Source organism: Esox lucius, chromosome 16, assembly GCF_011004845.1.
Source record: "Esox lucius isolate fEsoLuc1 chromosome 16, fEsoLuc1.pri, whole genome shotgun sequence".
In the NCBI taxonomy this organism is placed as follows: domain Eukaryota; kingdom Metazoa; phylum Chordata; class Actinopteri; order Esociformes; family Esocidae; genus Esox; species Esox lucius.
In genome coordinates, this window is record NC_047584.1 from 14846095 (window position 1) to 14863252 (window position 17158).

The window sequence follows — 17158 nt, forward strand, 5'->3', positions numbered from 1 at the left end:
TGGCCTGGGAACGCCTCGGTGTCCCCCCGGAAGAGCTGGAGGAAGTGTCTGGGGAGAGGGAAGTCTGGGCATCCCTGCTTAGACTGCTGCCCCCGCGACCCGGCCCAATACGGATGAAGCGGAAGAAGATGATGATGATGATGAACTACATTTTATTGACATATACCTAATACCCCCAAGACACACCCACCCACAGAACTAACAGATAATGTTAATCCATGATTAATCACATGCCATGATTAATCACATGCCACTTTAGTAGAAAAGTCTAGAAAAAGTAAACAACAGAGAAGTAAAAAATGGCACCTTAACACCCTTTTTCTGAAATATTGTAGAAGTGATATTTGGCTATGTTTATATCCCCTCATTATTGTACAATGTGGACTAAATTGTAACAGCTTTATTTTTTTCAACAGCCAAACTGTCCAAGCTTGTTATCTTGGATTTAGCACATTGTTGCACTCCGGGGGTAGAACAATTGGCATTTTGATGGAGAATGTAACTTTCTTAACAATCTCAGAGGAATTTATAAATAAATGCAAACTAAACATTAGAACTACAATAAAAAAATAATAATATATATATACATATCTTTATGAGGATCTGTATATTAGGAGCAGACAGCATCAATCTAATCTGAAAGAAATTCTGAGTTCCACTGACGGAAAGAAAAACTAAAGCCAACACAAGTCAACAAAGCAAAAAAAAAAGAAAAAAAAAGAAAGAAAAAAGAACAACATACAATTAGATAAAATTGCACAGAAAAATATAGATTTCTAGGCATGAGTCATTTTGCTTTCTTTTCTCACTGGCTTTGTCAAATTAGATCATTAGCAGCTGGTCCATGAGTGTCATGCTGTCGTTTCTAACATCATGCCCTACACTCCCTGTTGTGCAATTGCAGCCTGGCTATCTGACTCCTAACAAACACTGAGGACTTGCAAGCATAGATAATCATGTCGCCATTGTTCCCTGGTCTGGCACAGAGCAGAGATTAAAAGGACGGCACCTCTCTCTGTGCTCATGTGTGTGAACGTATGCTCCTGTGCATACTGTATGTGTGTGTAGGTCATGCATTCTTGTTTGCGTGTGTCGAAGCAAAACCGAATGTGAGAGAGGTATAATAGGTGTGTTTGAGATTGTGCCTATGACCACTTAAGTGCTAAGAAAATGTCTTCTTTCATACGCGGCACGTAACACTGGCTAACCTTTCAGGTGCAGAGTTGCCGCAACCCGACAGACACAGGCAGCTGGTGTTCTCTCATTAGGAATTTCAGTCTGCAACCACCATCTGCAGGCCATTACCTTTGAACTTCCCTTGTTAAAATGCCAGACGGACATCAAATGTCTGTGTGGTGTGCAGATTCAAACCGGTCACCCACCTTTCAAGTGCCTATTAGGGAAGTCCTGCTAATTAGCTGCCACTCGTCCAGTTCATCCCATCATTTCTGTAGGTTGGATTCTTAGCCAAATGACAACGGCAGTCGTCTAACATGAACAGATAAATGAATGTTATGACTGTTGAACAGGCTAGATGGTGTCTCCTTGTGTTTTTGATTGACCAAAGACAACTTAAATGTTTTTTTTGTTGTTGTCACAAGGATTAATGAGTCTCCAAGTTGGGCAAGACAACCTCAGCTACCCCCAACAACTTGATTGATTTCAAAGCACTACATAACATTATTTATAACAAGAGTGGATGGGTAATTGTACAGTTTAGAATGAAGGTGGTTAAGTTAAGATTGTACTAGGTATAACCCCTTACACACTGATGGCTCTTTTGGGGTGGGTGGCATTAGCAGGCAATCCAAACCAAACACCCTTTGAATGTAAAACTTAAGACAACACATTCAATATCATAAGGCCTTTCTTTGAGTGCCTAGTAATACTATAACTCAGTAGTGTTAGAAAACTCCTGTTTAAAAGGCCAAATCAGGCCTGAAAGTCACATTAGCCTGACTTGAAAAGTGATATGTAATTCCTATTGAAAGTGGTTAAAGTCAATGCATCCTGCAGTCAGAAGGCTTACCAGAGTAGCAAAGACTGTATACTGAGACAAACTCTATCCTCTTAACTGGATCAGGCCTTCTCATTAATGGATGCACTAAATCCTACTATTAATAGATTGGATTTTGTTTTCAAAAAATTTATCAGAAAATGGTTGTTGTGTAGTGTAGCTTACGATTACTTAATAAATCAATGTTCATTGCATATTTACTGAAACTAGCAATTCTCAAAATCCTGTTTAATTTTTCTGCATATTCATGAAACAGAACATTATTGTGTGCCTTATAGCTTTTGCTAAATATTGCCAAAATATTAAAATAAGACTCACCCTATACTTTAACATTATATGCCACTGATAGTTTCTTTTAGTATAGCTGCTATGTAAAAGCTCCGGTTGCACGTTCTTTAAAAATGACTGCCATGCAGGATGGCGACATTACTGTCATTCGCTACCTTGCTAACCAACCTTAGCTAGCAGTCAAGTCAAAAAAGAAACACAAATGACATTGGAAAGACAATGACTAGGTGGGTATTTTTGTTTGATTTAGCTTGTCTATGATTGGCAACTAATTGGGTGTGTTCATAATGATATTAATACTGTTGATGAGTAATTTTGTCTGGCTCAGTAAACATGTCACATTCTGTCATGGTTGCCTAAAGTACATCTACATACAATAGCTGATTCGAACTGCAATGAAAGCCTGATGATATGTTTGTGAAAGTGCAGTGATACTTTTTACATGAAAATCTTAGCTTCCATAGGTTTTTGTGGTAGGCAATATAACACGGCTGGGAATGCTGCTCAGAATCCAAGATTAAAATGCCTGGTTTTATTATGCACGGTTCCAAATTAAACCCTTCCTGCCTTCCAAAGAATAATCAAATAATATGTTCTTAAGTAGAACTCTTAGCCTTACAAAAGACATTAATCTCCAAAAAGGTGTCCTCATCAAAATGGCTCTTGGTATAACCCTATCATAATGCAAATAACCCTTTTGGAAGCCTTTCGGGGGGCATTTGACTGTTAAAGCCATACATTGCATAAAATACATGATTACCATATTTCATTCTGATTTTAAAGTAACTATAACAACAATTATTATGAATAACAATCAAAACGGAGTGGGCTCCAAACAGCAATTTCATTATGGCCTTGTTTCATAGTAGCAACTTCCAGCTGGCTCGTGTCCCAATAAAAAAAAAGTACATTCTTCATGCCATTTTGGTTCTTATCACAATGCTCACTCAACTATGAAGTAGGCCAGAACCAACATGCTTGGAGAAAATCTCTCTGCTAACAACTGCAATGGTGAAGGTGCAGAAAAACGAAGGAATTCTCATATGTATTCGTTCCAGCACTTCCCACAAAGAACTATGGCACAGAATATATGTCAAAGTGCCAGAAAATCTGCATCATCAACTTACCTCCATCTTGAAAATCGATTTGGGATCATGTGTACTGTTCTAGTGTTGATACAAAAAAAGTAATGAAAACATGTTTATAATATGCAACATCAGCAAATGAGCACATGGCATTCACCATCTTTGTGCAGTTTTACCATTGAGCTTGGAGTTCCTGATTTGCTACAGGGGATCACTGGCAAAGCAAACCCATCAGACCATACCTCCGCTCAATGTAAACGGCGCAGAGCCAGCTTGTCTCCCCTTTGAGACACTTCCGGGCACTGTCAGTATGCCGCAACCGGGATAAGAGATTAGGTTTAAATGTGATGCCTTAGACAACTTAATGTAACGTACTGAAGAATTCATCAAATTATCACCACAGGCACCTTCATTGTTAGCACTCATATCAATTACATAGAGTGCGCTACACTACACACTGCCATATCAAGCTGTAGTAATAAGAGACCGCAGAACAAACTGCTGAGAAAACGATGTAATTTTCTATTAAAGGCCCACGGTTAATGCAAGATGATGACAGATTTGAGGCAGATGTACAGCCCGGATGTACAGCCCGGTTTCCAAAATAGCTGGGACGCTGTGTTAAATGGAAATTAAAAACAGAACGAAAGATATGCAAATCATTTATACCCGATATTCAATAGAAAATAGTACAAAGACAACATATAAATGTTGAAACTGAAAATGTTGATTGCGCCTTGAAAAACATATGCCCACTTTGAATTTAATGCCAGCAACAAAAGACTGGAAAAGTTGTGAAAATCGCTGCATCGGCTCAGGAACATTTCCGAAAACCATTGTCTGTGAACACAATATGTCGCTGCATCCACAAAAGTTACAACTCTACCATGCAAAGAGGAAACCATATATAAACAAAATCCAGAAATGCCACCACTTAGGGCCCGAGCTCATTTAAGATGGACTAAGGCGAAAATGGGAAACTGTTCTGTTTTAAAATGGGAAACTGTTCTGAAAATATTTTAGGAATCATGGACGCCGCATCATCCAGGCTAAAAAGGAAATGGACCATCCGGCTCGTTATCAGTGCCCAGTTCAAAAGCCAACATCCGTGATAGTATCGGTGTGCATTAGTGCACACAGCATGGGTGACTTGCGCATCTGTGAACAATATATACTGTACAGGTTTTGGAACCACATAATATTTTTTTTTCAGGGAAGGCTTTGCTTATTTCAATAAGACAATGCCAAACCACATTCTGCAACTATTACAACAGCATGGCTCCGTTGTAAAAGAGTATGGGTGCTGAACTGGCGTGCCTGCAGTCCAGACCTGTCACCCAATTGGCGCATTATGAAACAAAAATAATACAAAGGAGACCCCGAACTGTTGTGCAGCTGAAATCCTATATCAAGCAAGAATAGGAACACATTTCACTTTTAAAACTACAGCAATTGGTCTCCTCAGTTCCCAAACAATTACAGAGTGTTGTTAAAAGAAGAGGAGATGCAACACAGTAATAAACATGCCCCTGTCCCAACGTTTTAGAAACATGTTGCTGGCATCAAATTCAAAAATTTTCCAAAAAACAATTACTTTTCTCTGGTTTAACATTTGATGTGTTGTCTTTGTACTATTTTCAATTAAATAAATGCATTAAATGATTTTCACATCATTCCATTCTGTTTTTATTTGCATTTTACACAGCATCCCAACTTTTTTTTAAATCAGTGTTGTACTGTATTTAGACTTGTCTGGCACTTACACAACATAAGATTCATAACAGATTTTGTGTTGCAAAATGCAGGTTCAGTTTTATTTATTTTGTTATTTATACAGAGATATCAACTGAGACCTTGGTCTCTTTCAAAGCTGAGCCCTGTATTACCACGGCAAAACATATACAAAACAGATATATGAAATACACATACATTTTTTGTAAATAAAATAATTTTTTGTTTATCAGACATTTGAAGGTGTTTCACCTAACATGTATACCCCAATGAAACAGGAACTTTTAGATTAACCTTAAAGATGCATTCAGTTTCAGGACATGCCTCTCGAGAGGTCGGTGCGCGGCCTTGGCTTCATGTCATCCAGATTTCAATGATTACTTTATGTATGCAAACATTTTGGATTTCATCAGATCTGGTTCATAAGACATTTACAGTAACTGTAAGGTTGCTGAATCAAATAGCTGAGATGACAAGATGGAAAATCAGCTCCTGTAATTCGATCGGAAAATGAGTGTTTGCTAAATGTCAAATGAAAATATCCCAATGACTGTTTACGTGGTATTTGATGTAACTGGAGAAAACTAAATGGTTTCTAAAGAGTGAATGTGCACACAAGTATTATGATGTACAAACAAGCCTTATATTTAAGATGTTAACTCTGTTATGCACATGTTTTAGCCGGGCAGTAGCAATAAAAACAAAGGTGAAGGAGGATGCACACTGAGCTACTCAAAAGTGTGAAGTGTTCATCCCAGGTTACTGTCAAACTTAACAAAATGTCTCCTTCACAAAAAACAATGAAACAGAAAGTCAATTGCAATCTGAATTATCCTAATTGCTACAAAGCACGGTACCTCTGGGGAAAGCAGAACAAATACAGAAAGGTTTAGACATCTGCTCTCCCTCACATACACAAACAGCTGAGGACACTCACTTAGGTACTGGAGAAGGACCAAATGTTTAATTCCATTACAGCTCTGATGTACTCTTAACACTCAAACTCTTACCAGTCAATGTAAGTGACCAAGTTCAAACCCAGGTTTTTTCCATGCCTGTATTAGCCTATTGAGCTACAGCCAGGGCAAAGACTCATGATAATAGCACATCAACAGACACATGCACAGCACTAAGTATGATGCGACTCACCCCCACCCCGTCCTCCTCTCGGTACTGCTTCCAGGCTCGTCCCGTGTCACTGAACAGCAGCAGGTAGCCGCTGACCCAGTCGGAGCTGCCGTAACGCCCCTGTGTGGCGATGGCCGTCACCTCCATCCTGTCCTTGAGGTCCAGCTGCATCCACGGCTGTCTGTCTGTCGCCTGGGGAGACCAGCCTCCTGCTCCTTCAGTAAAAGGTTTGCTTTCAGCTTTTCGCCAATGCAAGGTCTGGATCAATTTGTGATCCGTGTTCAATCTAGATAGCTAGATAGATGTGGAACATGCTATCCTGCAATTGTTGCAGAATCTTGCATTGCTGTCTATGTGGGCAGTGTCCTGTGCATGCTAGACTCTGTATAGTTGATCTGAGGTTTTTCGATTGCTTGCAATATGAACTAATCCCCCTCTATCATCCAATATGATATGGAGTGTGAAAACACCATTTGGCTTACATTTCAGATGCATGAGTGCACCTCATATGATGCATACACTGGTGAATAATAACCTCAGCATCTAGATCCAAAAACAAATGTGAATGTGTGCGATGGCGGTTCTATGTACAATTAGGAGAGCCAGACCCACCAAGCTGCCCAGCTATCACGCTGAGGAAATGGGTCAGCTCTGGCCGAGATGCTCATTACTCAGCTGCTGTGGACTGGGACACAACGCCATGGGAGCAGATAAGTGTAGAATATCAAAGCAGTGTCTCGGCCACAGAGAAAGTATTGGTTACGGAGACCTCCCCCGCAGGGAGCAGGACCATTGTAGTTGTTACTGAAACAAGTGCTGTAGCCGAGGTGATAAAAAAGGACGCAAAAACTGGGGTAAGTCAACTGAGAGTCGGTGTTTAACTGCAACATCTCTGCATCATATTTACAGAGTGTGGACTCAATTATTGATCAATGTTTAACGCCGTACTTGGAGTCCACCTGTAGATCAGACTATCAGTAACATTATAACCCTAACCTTCCTAACCCTAACACCACCCATACACAAGCATCACTTTGCCCGGCCATAAGCACTGTGCATATGTAATGTTTCACCCGCTAAACCTGAAGCTCAAGAAAATCTGTTCCATTCCCATAACAGTATGGATGTGCATGTCAGCCATGGTGAACTGAACCTCAGTAACGTGTAATCCTTTGGACATGACACCACCTGAGCAGTAAAGTAACGGTCATTTATTTCAAAGGAGGCCTTTGGCTGATAGCAATGCCGGCTGCACAATGGTTCTAGTGTAGCTTTTTGGTACAGAATGATGGACATTGGGACACTCAATTAGAAGTATAACCAATTCTTGTGTTTGGGACAAACAGAATGGTTGATAAGCAAACACCACTTGCTCAGAGCAATACAAATATTTGCCTGTTACTGTATGTAAGTGGTTAACAACAATCATCTTGGGGAAGGGTGAAGGTAAGTTCTAAAAAGCAATCATTACAAAAATGTACATTGCAGTACATTTATAAAACCTCACAAACAGGTAACAGAAAATTGGAACAGAACCTTCCATTCCTGGACTGTGTAAAAGCAAGCAAACAAAGGAATCAGAACAAGAAAATCCAACATATATTGTTCTGACTAATCCTATACAATGCGATGTGGGATAAAAGGCAGACTGATCTATTGTAAGCTGGGTGATATGTGCTACTTAAAGGTCCTGTAAACCTTCCACTGAACAACGCAGGGACTCACTATCTGGGATTAGGTGAGATCAAAACATGCACCTGTAAACAGAACGGTTTTGCTAACCCATTAACACATGTGGCTCACTGAATTGTCCTCCCAATGCAAATGAAATTGTACATCATGCCTCAAATTCAGCTGACATCTCTTTTACAGACACTATCGTTGTCATGTCTGGCACAGAGCCTATATCTGTTTATTTAGTTTCCAAAAAAACCCAGTCAGCCAGAGATTAATGATATTTGTAAAGAGCCATGGCAAGCATGCAAAACATGTCACAGCAACATGTTTGGTGTGCAGCAACCTTTTCTTTTTTTTTTTAACGAACTTCCACAAGGCTTAGCCATTATTCGCCAGATTGACCCAGGTTTTTAGACAATCACGTCAACAGGACCTGGAGGACAGCAGAGCATGACTGTACTAGCACAAACTACTGTACTTAGCTCAGTATAGTACAGTATAGTACAGTATACTACTGTACGCTAGCTCAGTATATTTATTTGTCTTTTTGCATAGCTGCCTAACTAGCAACATGCAGTGTTCACTAGTACAGCTCTGATTTGAATAAATCTACTTAATGTTGTCCCATGCACATGTTACACTTCTCATAGATTTGTTGCTGTTGCTACTGTTCTTTCCTGGGGCGTTGTGTCCACTCTTCCCCCGTGTCAATGGGGCAATGACAAGGTTCTCCAAGATGAGCTAGATACTGTTTTGCTGGTGGTTATGGTAGGTGCACTATCGTTCTTAACAATGTACATTATTTGTCTGCATCACAATGCGTTTTATAGGGAAATGCCAGGAAAAGACACACTGAACCACCATTTATAGTAGGGATGGGCATGGATAGTCGAATATTCGAATACCCGAAATGTATTTAGCATTTGATTACTTGTGTGTGTATTCAATTAACCCCCATTATTTGTATTCTTTTTATTTAATTTTTTATAAATAGACTTGAATGTTATTTTTCTAAATACTTTCAAAATTCCAATCTAAAATGTTTACATATGACGATATATGCAATGACGAGGTTCTCCAAGATGAGCTAGATGGCCTTGGAGGTTCTTCTTCCCTGTATGTCCATTCACCGATCATGATATTTTTTTTTAGGCAGGGATTGTCTGCTATGCCATAGTATGCGGAGCTAACACCCCTGACCAATATGCCAATATGCCCGACCACCCCTCCTGGGCGGATGTCCGTTCGCAGGCCCGTAAGTATGCTTTGTCGTCATCCTCCAGGGATAACCTGGGACCTAGGTTTGTGGGCAAGTTCTTCTTGAAGTCGGACCTGAACCTCTGACCTTCATTGCAGGCTGCCAGGTGGCGTATTGGCTCTGCATCAATCTGTGCAATTTAGGTACAACCAAAATAAGAAAATAAGTATTCCTAAAAATAAATCATGTCCTCAAAACGTCCAGGGGAAAAATAGGTCTCGACCTTTACTGTGCCCGCGTCGTCCACCGGTTGTAATGGGTTGGCATAACTGTCACCAAAATAACAGTGGGAAGGATGAAAAGAAGAGACGTGAGATGGAAATGAAGTGGAAATCAGGTATTGATGGAGTTGTGCTTCCTTTTTAACAAAGATGTAACTCAGGACAGGAACAAAACCGGTTACGTAGAGACTCAGCTACAAAGCTCTTGGGTTCCCGGCCTGAGGGTGTATAAGTAGGTTAGGGACAAAACAGTAGTTAATGAAAATAGGTAAATCAAATGATCACTACCCTACTCACACCTCAAGCCGGGTTCTCCCTGGGTCCTAGGGTCCCCAGGATGCTGTTCCCTCACAGAATATTAACATGATTTTCTTTATGAAGACTAGCAAAAAAGTGAAACTTAATAAATTACCTAATAGACTATGATAATTTGCCAGAAAGAAATGGTGGTGGAAAAGTCTATGTTTCCATCCCATGTTTGTATTTGATCAATGACATTGTTGGCAAGCAAGCTATAGCCGAAAAAATCTGTTTGGCTGTCAGGTGTGATTCACAATGAGGAAGCAGGTGTTTTGCCATGTGAGTGGGTGGTAACATTTAAATAAATCCAGCACTTAAACAGTGTAGGCTGACAATAATATTGACATCATCTCACAGGAAGAGATGAATTTGGCACTTGAAGGATCTCTTAATCTCCCCATAATATGCTCCACAAAGGCTGTTTAGCAACCTACAACAGCTGCCCTTCATATTAAAAAGCGCTATTAATTAATTCTAGTATTTGTAAAAGAGTATTTGTAAAAAGAAAAGATAACGTTCCATTATAACTTACCATCTCTTTCATTGATCTTGGAGAAGTATGGCACACCACTGACAGAGGAATGTGAGGAGCACTCAAAGGAGGCCTGAGGCAGCACGGATAGCAAAGGGACATTGCAGACATCTGTGAAAGTAAAATAGAAGAGTTTACAGGTAGATCAGGAAAGATATGTGAGATGTATGATTAGAACATTGGCATTGTCAGCCTTTCTGGAAAACCAATGCCTCATATGGATAAGATGTCCCATTAGAATAGGCTAAAATATCGACACAGCATTTTTGCTAAATACAAAGGGTCTAAAGCGAACCTTTGCTAAAATAGTGGGATTGCCTCACAACAAAACTTTCCACAGCACTCTATTAACTCAAGCAGTGACCCTTAAACAACAGGTAGAGTTGAATACACAGTAACCTTTGGAGAAATGTGTGTTTATTGTTCCTACTAATCCATCAGTGTGAGATTAGACCACTTCCACCAAGAAGGAGATAATAAACAGTGATCTAAATGTTGTGTTGACGTCATCTTACACTGACCCAACTTGGTCTGCCAGGCCCCAATAAGGGCAATGAGGGGCCTGGAGCTCCAACAACTGTGTTTTACACTAAGATATACACTCACCTAAAGGATTATTAGGAACACCATACTAATACTGTGTTTGACCCCCTTTCGCCTTCAGAACTGCCTTAATTCTACGTGGCATTCATTCAACAAGGTGCTGAAAGCATTCTTTAGAAATGTTGGCCCATATTGATAGGATAGCATCTTGCAGTTGATGGAGATTTGTGGGATGCACATCCAGGGCACGAAGCTCCCATTCCACCACATCCCAAAGATGCTCTATTGGGTTGAGATCTGGTTACTGTTGGGGCCATTTCAGTACAGTGAACTCATTGTCATTTTCAAGAAACCAATTTGAAATTATTCAAGCTTTGTGACATGGTGCATTATCCTGCTGGAAGTAGCCATCAGAGGATGGGTACATGGTGGTCATAAAGGGATGGACATGGTCAGAAACAATGCTTAGGTAGGCCATGGCATTTAAACGATGCCCAATTGGCACTAAGGGGGCTAACGTGTGCCAAGAAAACATCCCCCACACCATTACACCACCACCAGCCTGCACAGTGGTAACAAGGCATGATGGATCCATGTTCTCATTCTGTTTACGCCAAATTCTGACTCTAGACCAGGCATCAGAGACTCATCAGACCAGGCAACATTCTTCCAGTCTTCAACTGTCCAATTTTGGTGAGCTCGTGTAAATTGTAGCCTCTAATTCCTGTTTGTAGTGGAGATGAGTGGTACCTGGTAGGGTCTTCTGCTGTTGTAGCCCATCCGCCTCAAGGTTGTGCGTGTTGTGGCTTCACAAATGCTTTGCTGCATACCTCAGTTGTAACAAGTGGTTATTTCAGTCAAAGTTGCTCTTCTATCAGCTTGAATCAGTCGGCCCATTCTCCTCTGACCTCTAGCATCAACAAGGCATTTTCGCCCACAGGACTGCCGCATACTGGATGTTTTTCCCTTTTCACACCATTCTTTGTAAACCCTAGAAATGGTTGTGCGTGAAAATCCCAGTAACTGAGCAGATTGTGAAATACTCAGACCGGCCCGTCTGGCACCAACATCCATGCCACGCTCAAAATTGCTTAAATCACCTTTCTTTCCCATTCTGACGTTCAGTTTGGAGTTCAGGAGATTGAATTGACCAGGACCACACCCCTAAATGCATTGAAGCAACTGCCATGTGATTGGTTGATTAGATAATTGCATTAATGAGAAATTGAACAGGTGTTCCTAATAAGCCTTTAGGTGAGTGTATATTCCCTGAAATTCACTGAAGAATGCTTGAATCACTACATTGTTTTGTATTATAAACAAGGAAGAAATGTAAAGCAATTATGCTTATGGAATAAGTTGTCTGCTTATTTACAGTGGGGCAAAAAAGTATTTAGTCAGCCACCAATTGTGCAAGTTCTCCCACTTAAAAAGATGAGAGAGGCCTGTAATTTTCATCATAGGTACACAGAAAATCACATTGTAGGTTTTTTTATTAATTTGTAAGTCCTCTGTAAAATAAGTATTTGGTCACCTACAAACAAGCAAGATTTCTGTCTCTCACAGACCTGTAACTTCTTCTTTAAGAGCCTCCTCTGTCCCCCACTCGTTGCCTGTATTAATGGCACCTGTTTGAACTTGTTATCAGTATAAAAGACACCTGTCCACAACCTCAAACAGTCACACTCCAAACTCCACTATGGCCAAGACCAAAGAGCTGTCAAAGGACACCAGAAACAAAATTGTAGACCTGCACCAGGCTGGGAAGACTGAATCTGTAATAGGTAAGCAGCTTGGTGTGAAGAAATCAACTGTGGGAGCAATTATAAGAAAATGGAAGACATACAAGACCACTGATAATCCCCCTCGATCAGGGGCTCCACGCAAGCTCTCACCCCGTGGGGTCAAAATGATCACAAGAATGGTGAGCAAAAATCCCAGAACCACATGGGGGGACCTAGTGAATGACCTGCAGAGAGCTGGGACCAAAGTAATATAGGCTACCATCAGTAACACACTACGCCGCCAGTGACTCAAATCCTGCAGTGCCAGACATGTCCCCCTGCTTAAGCCAGTACATGTCCAGGCCCGTCTGAGGTTTGCTAGAGAGCATTTGGATGGTCCAGAAGAGGATTGGGAGAATGTCATATGGTCAGATGAAACCAAAATATAACTTTTTGGTAAAAACTCAACTTGTCGTGTTTGGAGGAGAAAGAATGCTGAGTTGCATCCAAAGAACACCATACCTACTGTGAAGCATGGGGGTGGAAACATCATGCTTTGGGGCTGTTTTTCTGCAAAGGGACAAGGACGACAAGGATGATCCGTGTAAAGGAAAGAATGAATGGGGCCATGTATCATGAGATTTTGAGAGAAAACCTCTTTCCATCAGCAAGGGCATTGAAATGAAACATGGCTGGGTCTTTCAGCATGACAATGATCCCAAAATAACAACACATACTATTACTATTTTTACCATAGTAAAATATGGTCCAATGCACATCCCTAATTTATAGCACTTGAAATAAATAAAAGGGGCGTCACTAAATCCTGGCTTTCGATGCTCTCTAGCTAGCACTAATGTTTTGGTCAGCATGGTGTGTTTTGCACAAGTTTATTAACACAGTTGGGATCGTGTGCAATGAGAGCCAACAAGTACTTTGTGTCCACGCATCCACTTCATTAAAACTGTAGAGTGTTGTAAGGTTTATTAGAATATTTTCCAAACGACAGATTAGAATAAGATATCATAACAAATGTAAAAGTACATTTAGAAATGTGGTGGCATGTTAGAACAGAAACATTTTGCCCCTCTCGAAAGTTGACCAGCAATTCTGGCAGAACTGAAAGTACACGTCATCTATGCATTAATTAGCATGTTTTGTTAATATTAGGATTTTAAAAATAAGCCATGTGCATTAGCCATTTGACCCATCTGTATCTTTTTGAATCTATCAACATGTTTTGTTAGTAAATTAACATCAGAATCACAATAAGTGCTGAATGATGGAGCAATAAAGCGCTGATTAAATATATAATTTAAAATGCCCTTCTTGGTTTCCCCATTAAGCGTATTTCTGATTACATTTATCAAGTGTGAAAAACGAATATGATTACAGATACGAGTATGACGAAATTGGTACACCCTTTGTCTACTATTAAAACATCAAGTTTACCACAACATTTGCATGCTAATGTTATGCTTGATAAACAGAAATCTAGAAGCCTGTCAACTGTATACATTAGCAAAAACAAAAATTCTGTCTTTAAACAGCTTAAATGCAGTGACTTTATTATTCTGACTAATTAATCTTTATTAGAACAGACAGAGGAATCTTTTATAGAACTAACAACCATGTTTTTACTGGAAAACAGAGAAAACTTGAATTTGCTTGTCAAAAATAACGGAAGACATCCCTGCATGTACAACATATTAACAGTTCAGTAGCCTACATGTATTATTATTTTTTTTTTTATGTATTTAAGAAAGTAGATTAGAAATATTTTTTTCAAGAGCATTCAGGCAAAAATATGCAGCAGCAAGTCTTTATTTTAAAATGAGAGACAATAAAAAAATTATATATGTATTCTAAAGAAACATGAAAATCAGTCCTAAATCAAAATCATAATAACAACAAATTAAAACATTGATAGGTCAAGGAATCAGTCTCAAAGTCCTTCATCAATGATTAATAAAAACCAAGGGGGAGAAGTTCTTCCAATTTAAAAGTATTTTGTAAGCCGTTCCAAGCCGATGGAGCGTAGTACATAAAATCCCCTTTTCCAAATTCAGTTCGGGCATTTGGGACAGTTAGTAGGATAAAGTCCTGCAAACGAAGAGAGTACCCACCACATTTGTAAAGTATAAACATGCACAAATAAGATGGTAGCAGACCCAGAATGGCTTTGTAAATAAAAGTATAGTAACAGAGTAGGAAGACCAGCCATCCCCAGAATATAAATTGCAATGGTGCTTAATTGTTTTGCAGTTTAAAATAAATCAGTTGATCTCAAACACTGAGTGGAAGCATGTATAAAAAATCGCCATATTCCATTTTAGGCATAAAAGCAGCTGATACAAGTCTTCTTTTGGCTTCAAAAGAAAAACAAGAATAATTCCTAAAAACAACTTAATCTTCAGATTGTTTGCAAGTTGTTGAATATAGGAAGAAAGGCCATCATCAATTCCAGCTTTAATTCAAGGTTCATTTACATACACAGTCCCCTTATTTCAGGGGCTCAAATGTAACTGGACAAATAAACACCATCATAAAGAAAATGTAAATTATTAATACTTTGTCGAGAATCCTTTGCAAGCAATGGACATCTTCAAACGCTGGGTTTCCTCCTTTGTGGTGCTTTGCCAGGCTTTTACTGCAGCTGTCTTCGGTTGTTGTTTGTTTGTGGGTCTTTCTGCCTTAAGTTTTGTCTTCAGCAAGTGAAATGCATGCTTGATCAGGTTGAGATCAGGTGATTGACTCGGCCGTTGCAGAATATTCCATATTATTTTGTCTTAAAAAACTCCAGGGTGGCATTCGCTGTATGTTTCGGGTTTCATTATCCATCTGTAAAGCACCATCCAATTTGGATGAATCTGAGCAGACAAAATATATCCCTACACACCTCAGAAGTCATCCAGCTGCTTCTGTCTTCTGTCACATCAACAAATAAACACTAATGACCAGTGCCATTGGAAGCCATGCATGCCCATGCCATCACACTGCCTCCACCATGTTTTACAGAAGATATGGTATGCTTCGGATCATGGGCCATTCTCAGCCTTCTCCATACATTTTTCTTCCCACCATTCTGGTACAGGTTGATCTTAGGTTCATCAGTCCAAAGAATGCTGTTCCTGAACTGGGCTGGCTTTTTTAGATGTTTTTTGCCAAAGTCTGGCCTTTCTATTCTTGAGGCTTATGAATGGTTTGCACCTTGTGGTGAACCCTCTGTATTTGCTCTCGTTATGTCTTCCCTTTATAGTAGACTTGGATAATGATATGCCTACCTCCTGGAGAGTGTTTTTCACTTGGCTGGATGTTGTGAAGTGGTTTTTATTCACCATGGAAAGGATCCATCCACCACTGTTGTCTTTCGTGGATGTCCAGGCTATTTTGTATTGCAAAGCTCACCAGTGTGTTCTTTTTTTTCTCAGAATGTACAAAACTGTTGATTGGGCCACTCATAATGTTTCTACTATCTCTCTGATGGATGTATTATTACATTTTTTGCAGCCTAAGGATGAACTCTTTCACTTGCATTGAGAGCTGATTTAACCGCATGTTAAATAAAATAACAAAGGAATAGCCCACAACTGTCCATGAAAAATTTTGAGTCAATTGTCCAATTACTTTTGATCATATTTAAGAGCTGTATTTAAATCTGTGGGACTGCACTTTAAGCCCACATGTATTAACTGTAAATTTTGTGTCAGTGTCCAATTATTTCTGGACCTAAATGTATGCCTATAACTGTTTGTTAACTCAAATAAAATTACAGTGAATCATGTCGCTGTTTGTTTAATATACTGTATAAAGCATGCAGACATGGTCAAGTGGTTTAGTTGAATATAACCAAACAGTAGAATGGGGAAGTTAAAAAGATGAGAAAGTGGCTCTGCGATGATAGAGGCTACTGCGTTGAGGAAGAAAGGATCCATTTAAGTTACATTAACTAATAAAATAAGTCCAAATAAATTGGAAAATGTGCTTGACATGGGTTGTTTTTAGATTCGAAGCCAAACAGAGGTTTTTTAGGGTCAACATTAAGAAGTAAAATGCAAATGCAATGAAGAACTAGCTATTTTAAAACCACATTTTGCTATTTTAAAACAAAATGTATTGCCGATAAATATACACAGGAAACTATAACGCTCTGCATAGTTTAAAATGAACATGATGAAAATCATTTGTTTTCATTTTCATTTTGCTCAGGAGAGCTCATGTCATGCAATAAAACGTACCCTTTAGGCACCCTTGATAAAAGTGCTATAACAATTGAAGTTACATTGAACAGTCCAAATACATTGGATAATGTGAGTTATCTTTGCTTGACATTTACACAACAAACCTTTTCTGCAACAAAATTGACCAGCCAAAAGTAGTAGCACTTGGACATCCATAACCTAATAATGGTAAATCTGATTGGCTTAATATAAAAAAAAACTGGTACCAAGCACATACACTGATCAGCCATAACATTATGACCACCTGCCTAATATTGTGTAGGTCCCTCTTTTGCCGCCAAAACAGCCCTGACCCGTTGGGGCATGGACTCCATTAGAACTCTGAAGGTGGTGGGGCCTACATGGATCAGACCTGTTTGTCCAGCACATCCCACAGATGATCGATTGAATTGAGATCTGGGGAATTTGGAGGC

The 17158-nt window shown here is 39.6% G+C and overlaps 1 protein-coding gene across 4 annotated transcripts in view; it reads right to left on the reverse strand.

Moving 5' to 3' along the window:
• The window catches only part of LOC105016258 (contactin-associated protein-like 5), a 68446-nt gene that overhangs the window by 32119 nt on the left and 19169 nt on the right, over nucleotides 1–17158 (reverse strand). For 2 of the 4 annotated variants that reach the window (XM_029113667.2, XM_029113666.2), the window contains exons 2-3: nucleotides 10238–10348; nucleotides 6271–6464 (exon numbers count right to left, since the gene is read on the reverse strand). In XM_029113667.2, coding sequence (XP_028969500.2) covers nucleotides 6271–6464; nucleotides 10238–10348 — 305 coding nt within the window. Of the gene's footprint in view, nucleotides 1–1382; nucleotides 1545–6270; nucleotides 6465–10237; nucleotides 10349–17158 lie in introns of those variants that run through there. The other 2 variants (XM_029113668.2, XM_034286991.1) reach the window with 2 other exon arrangements.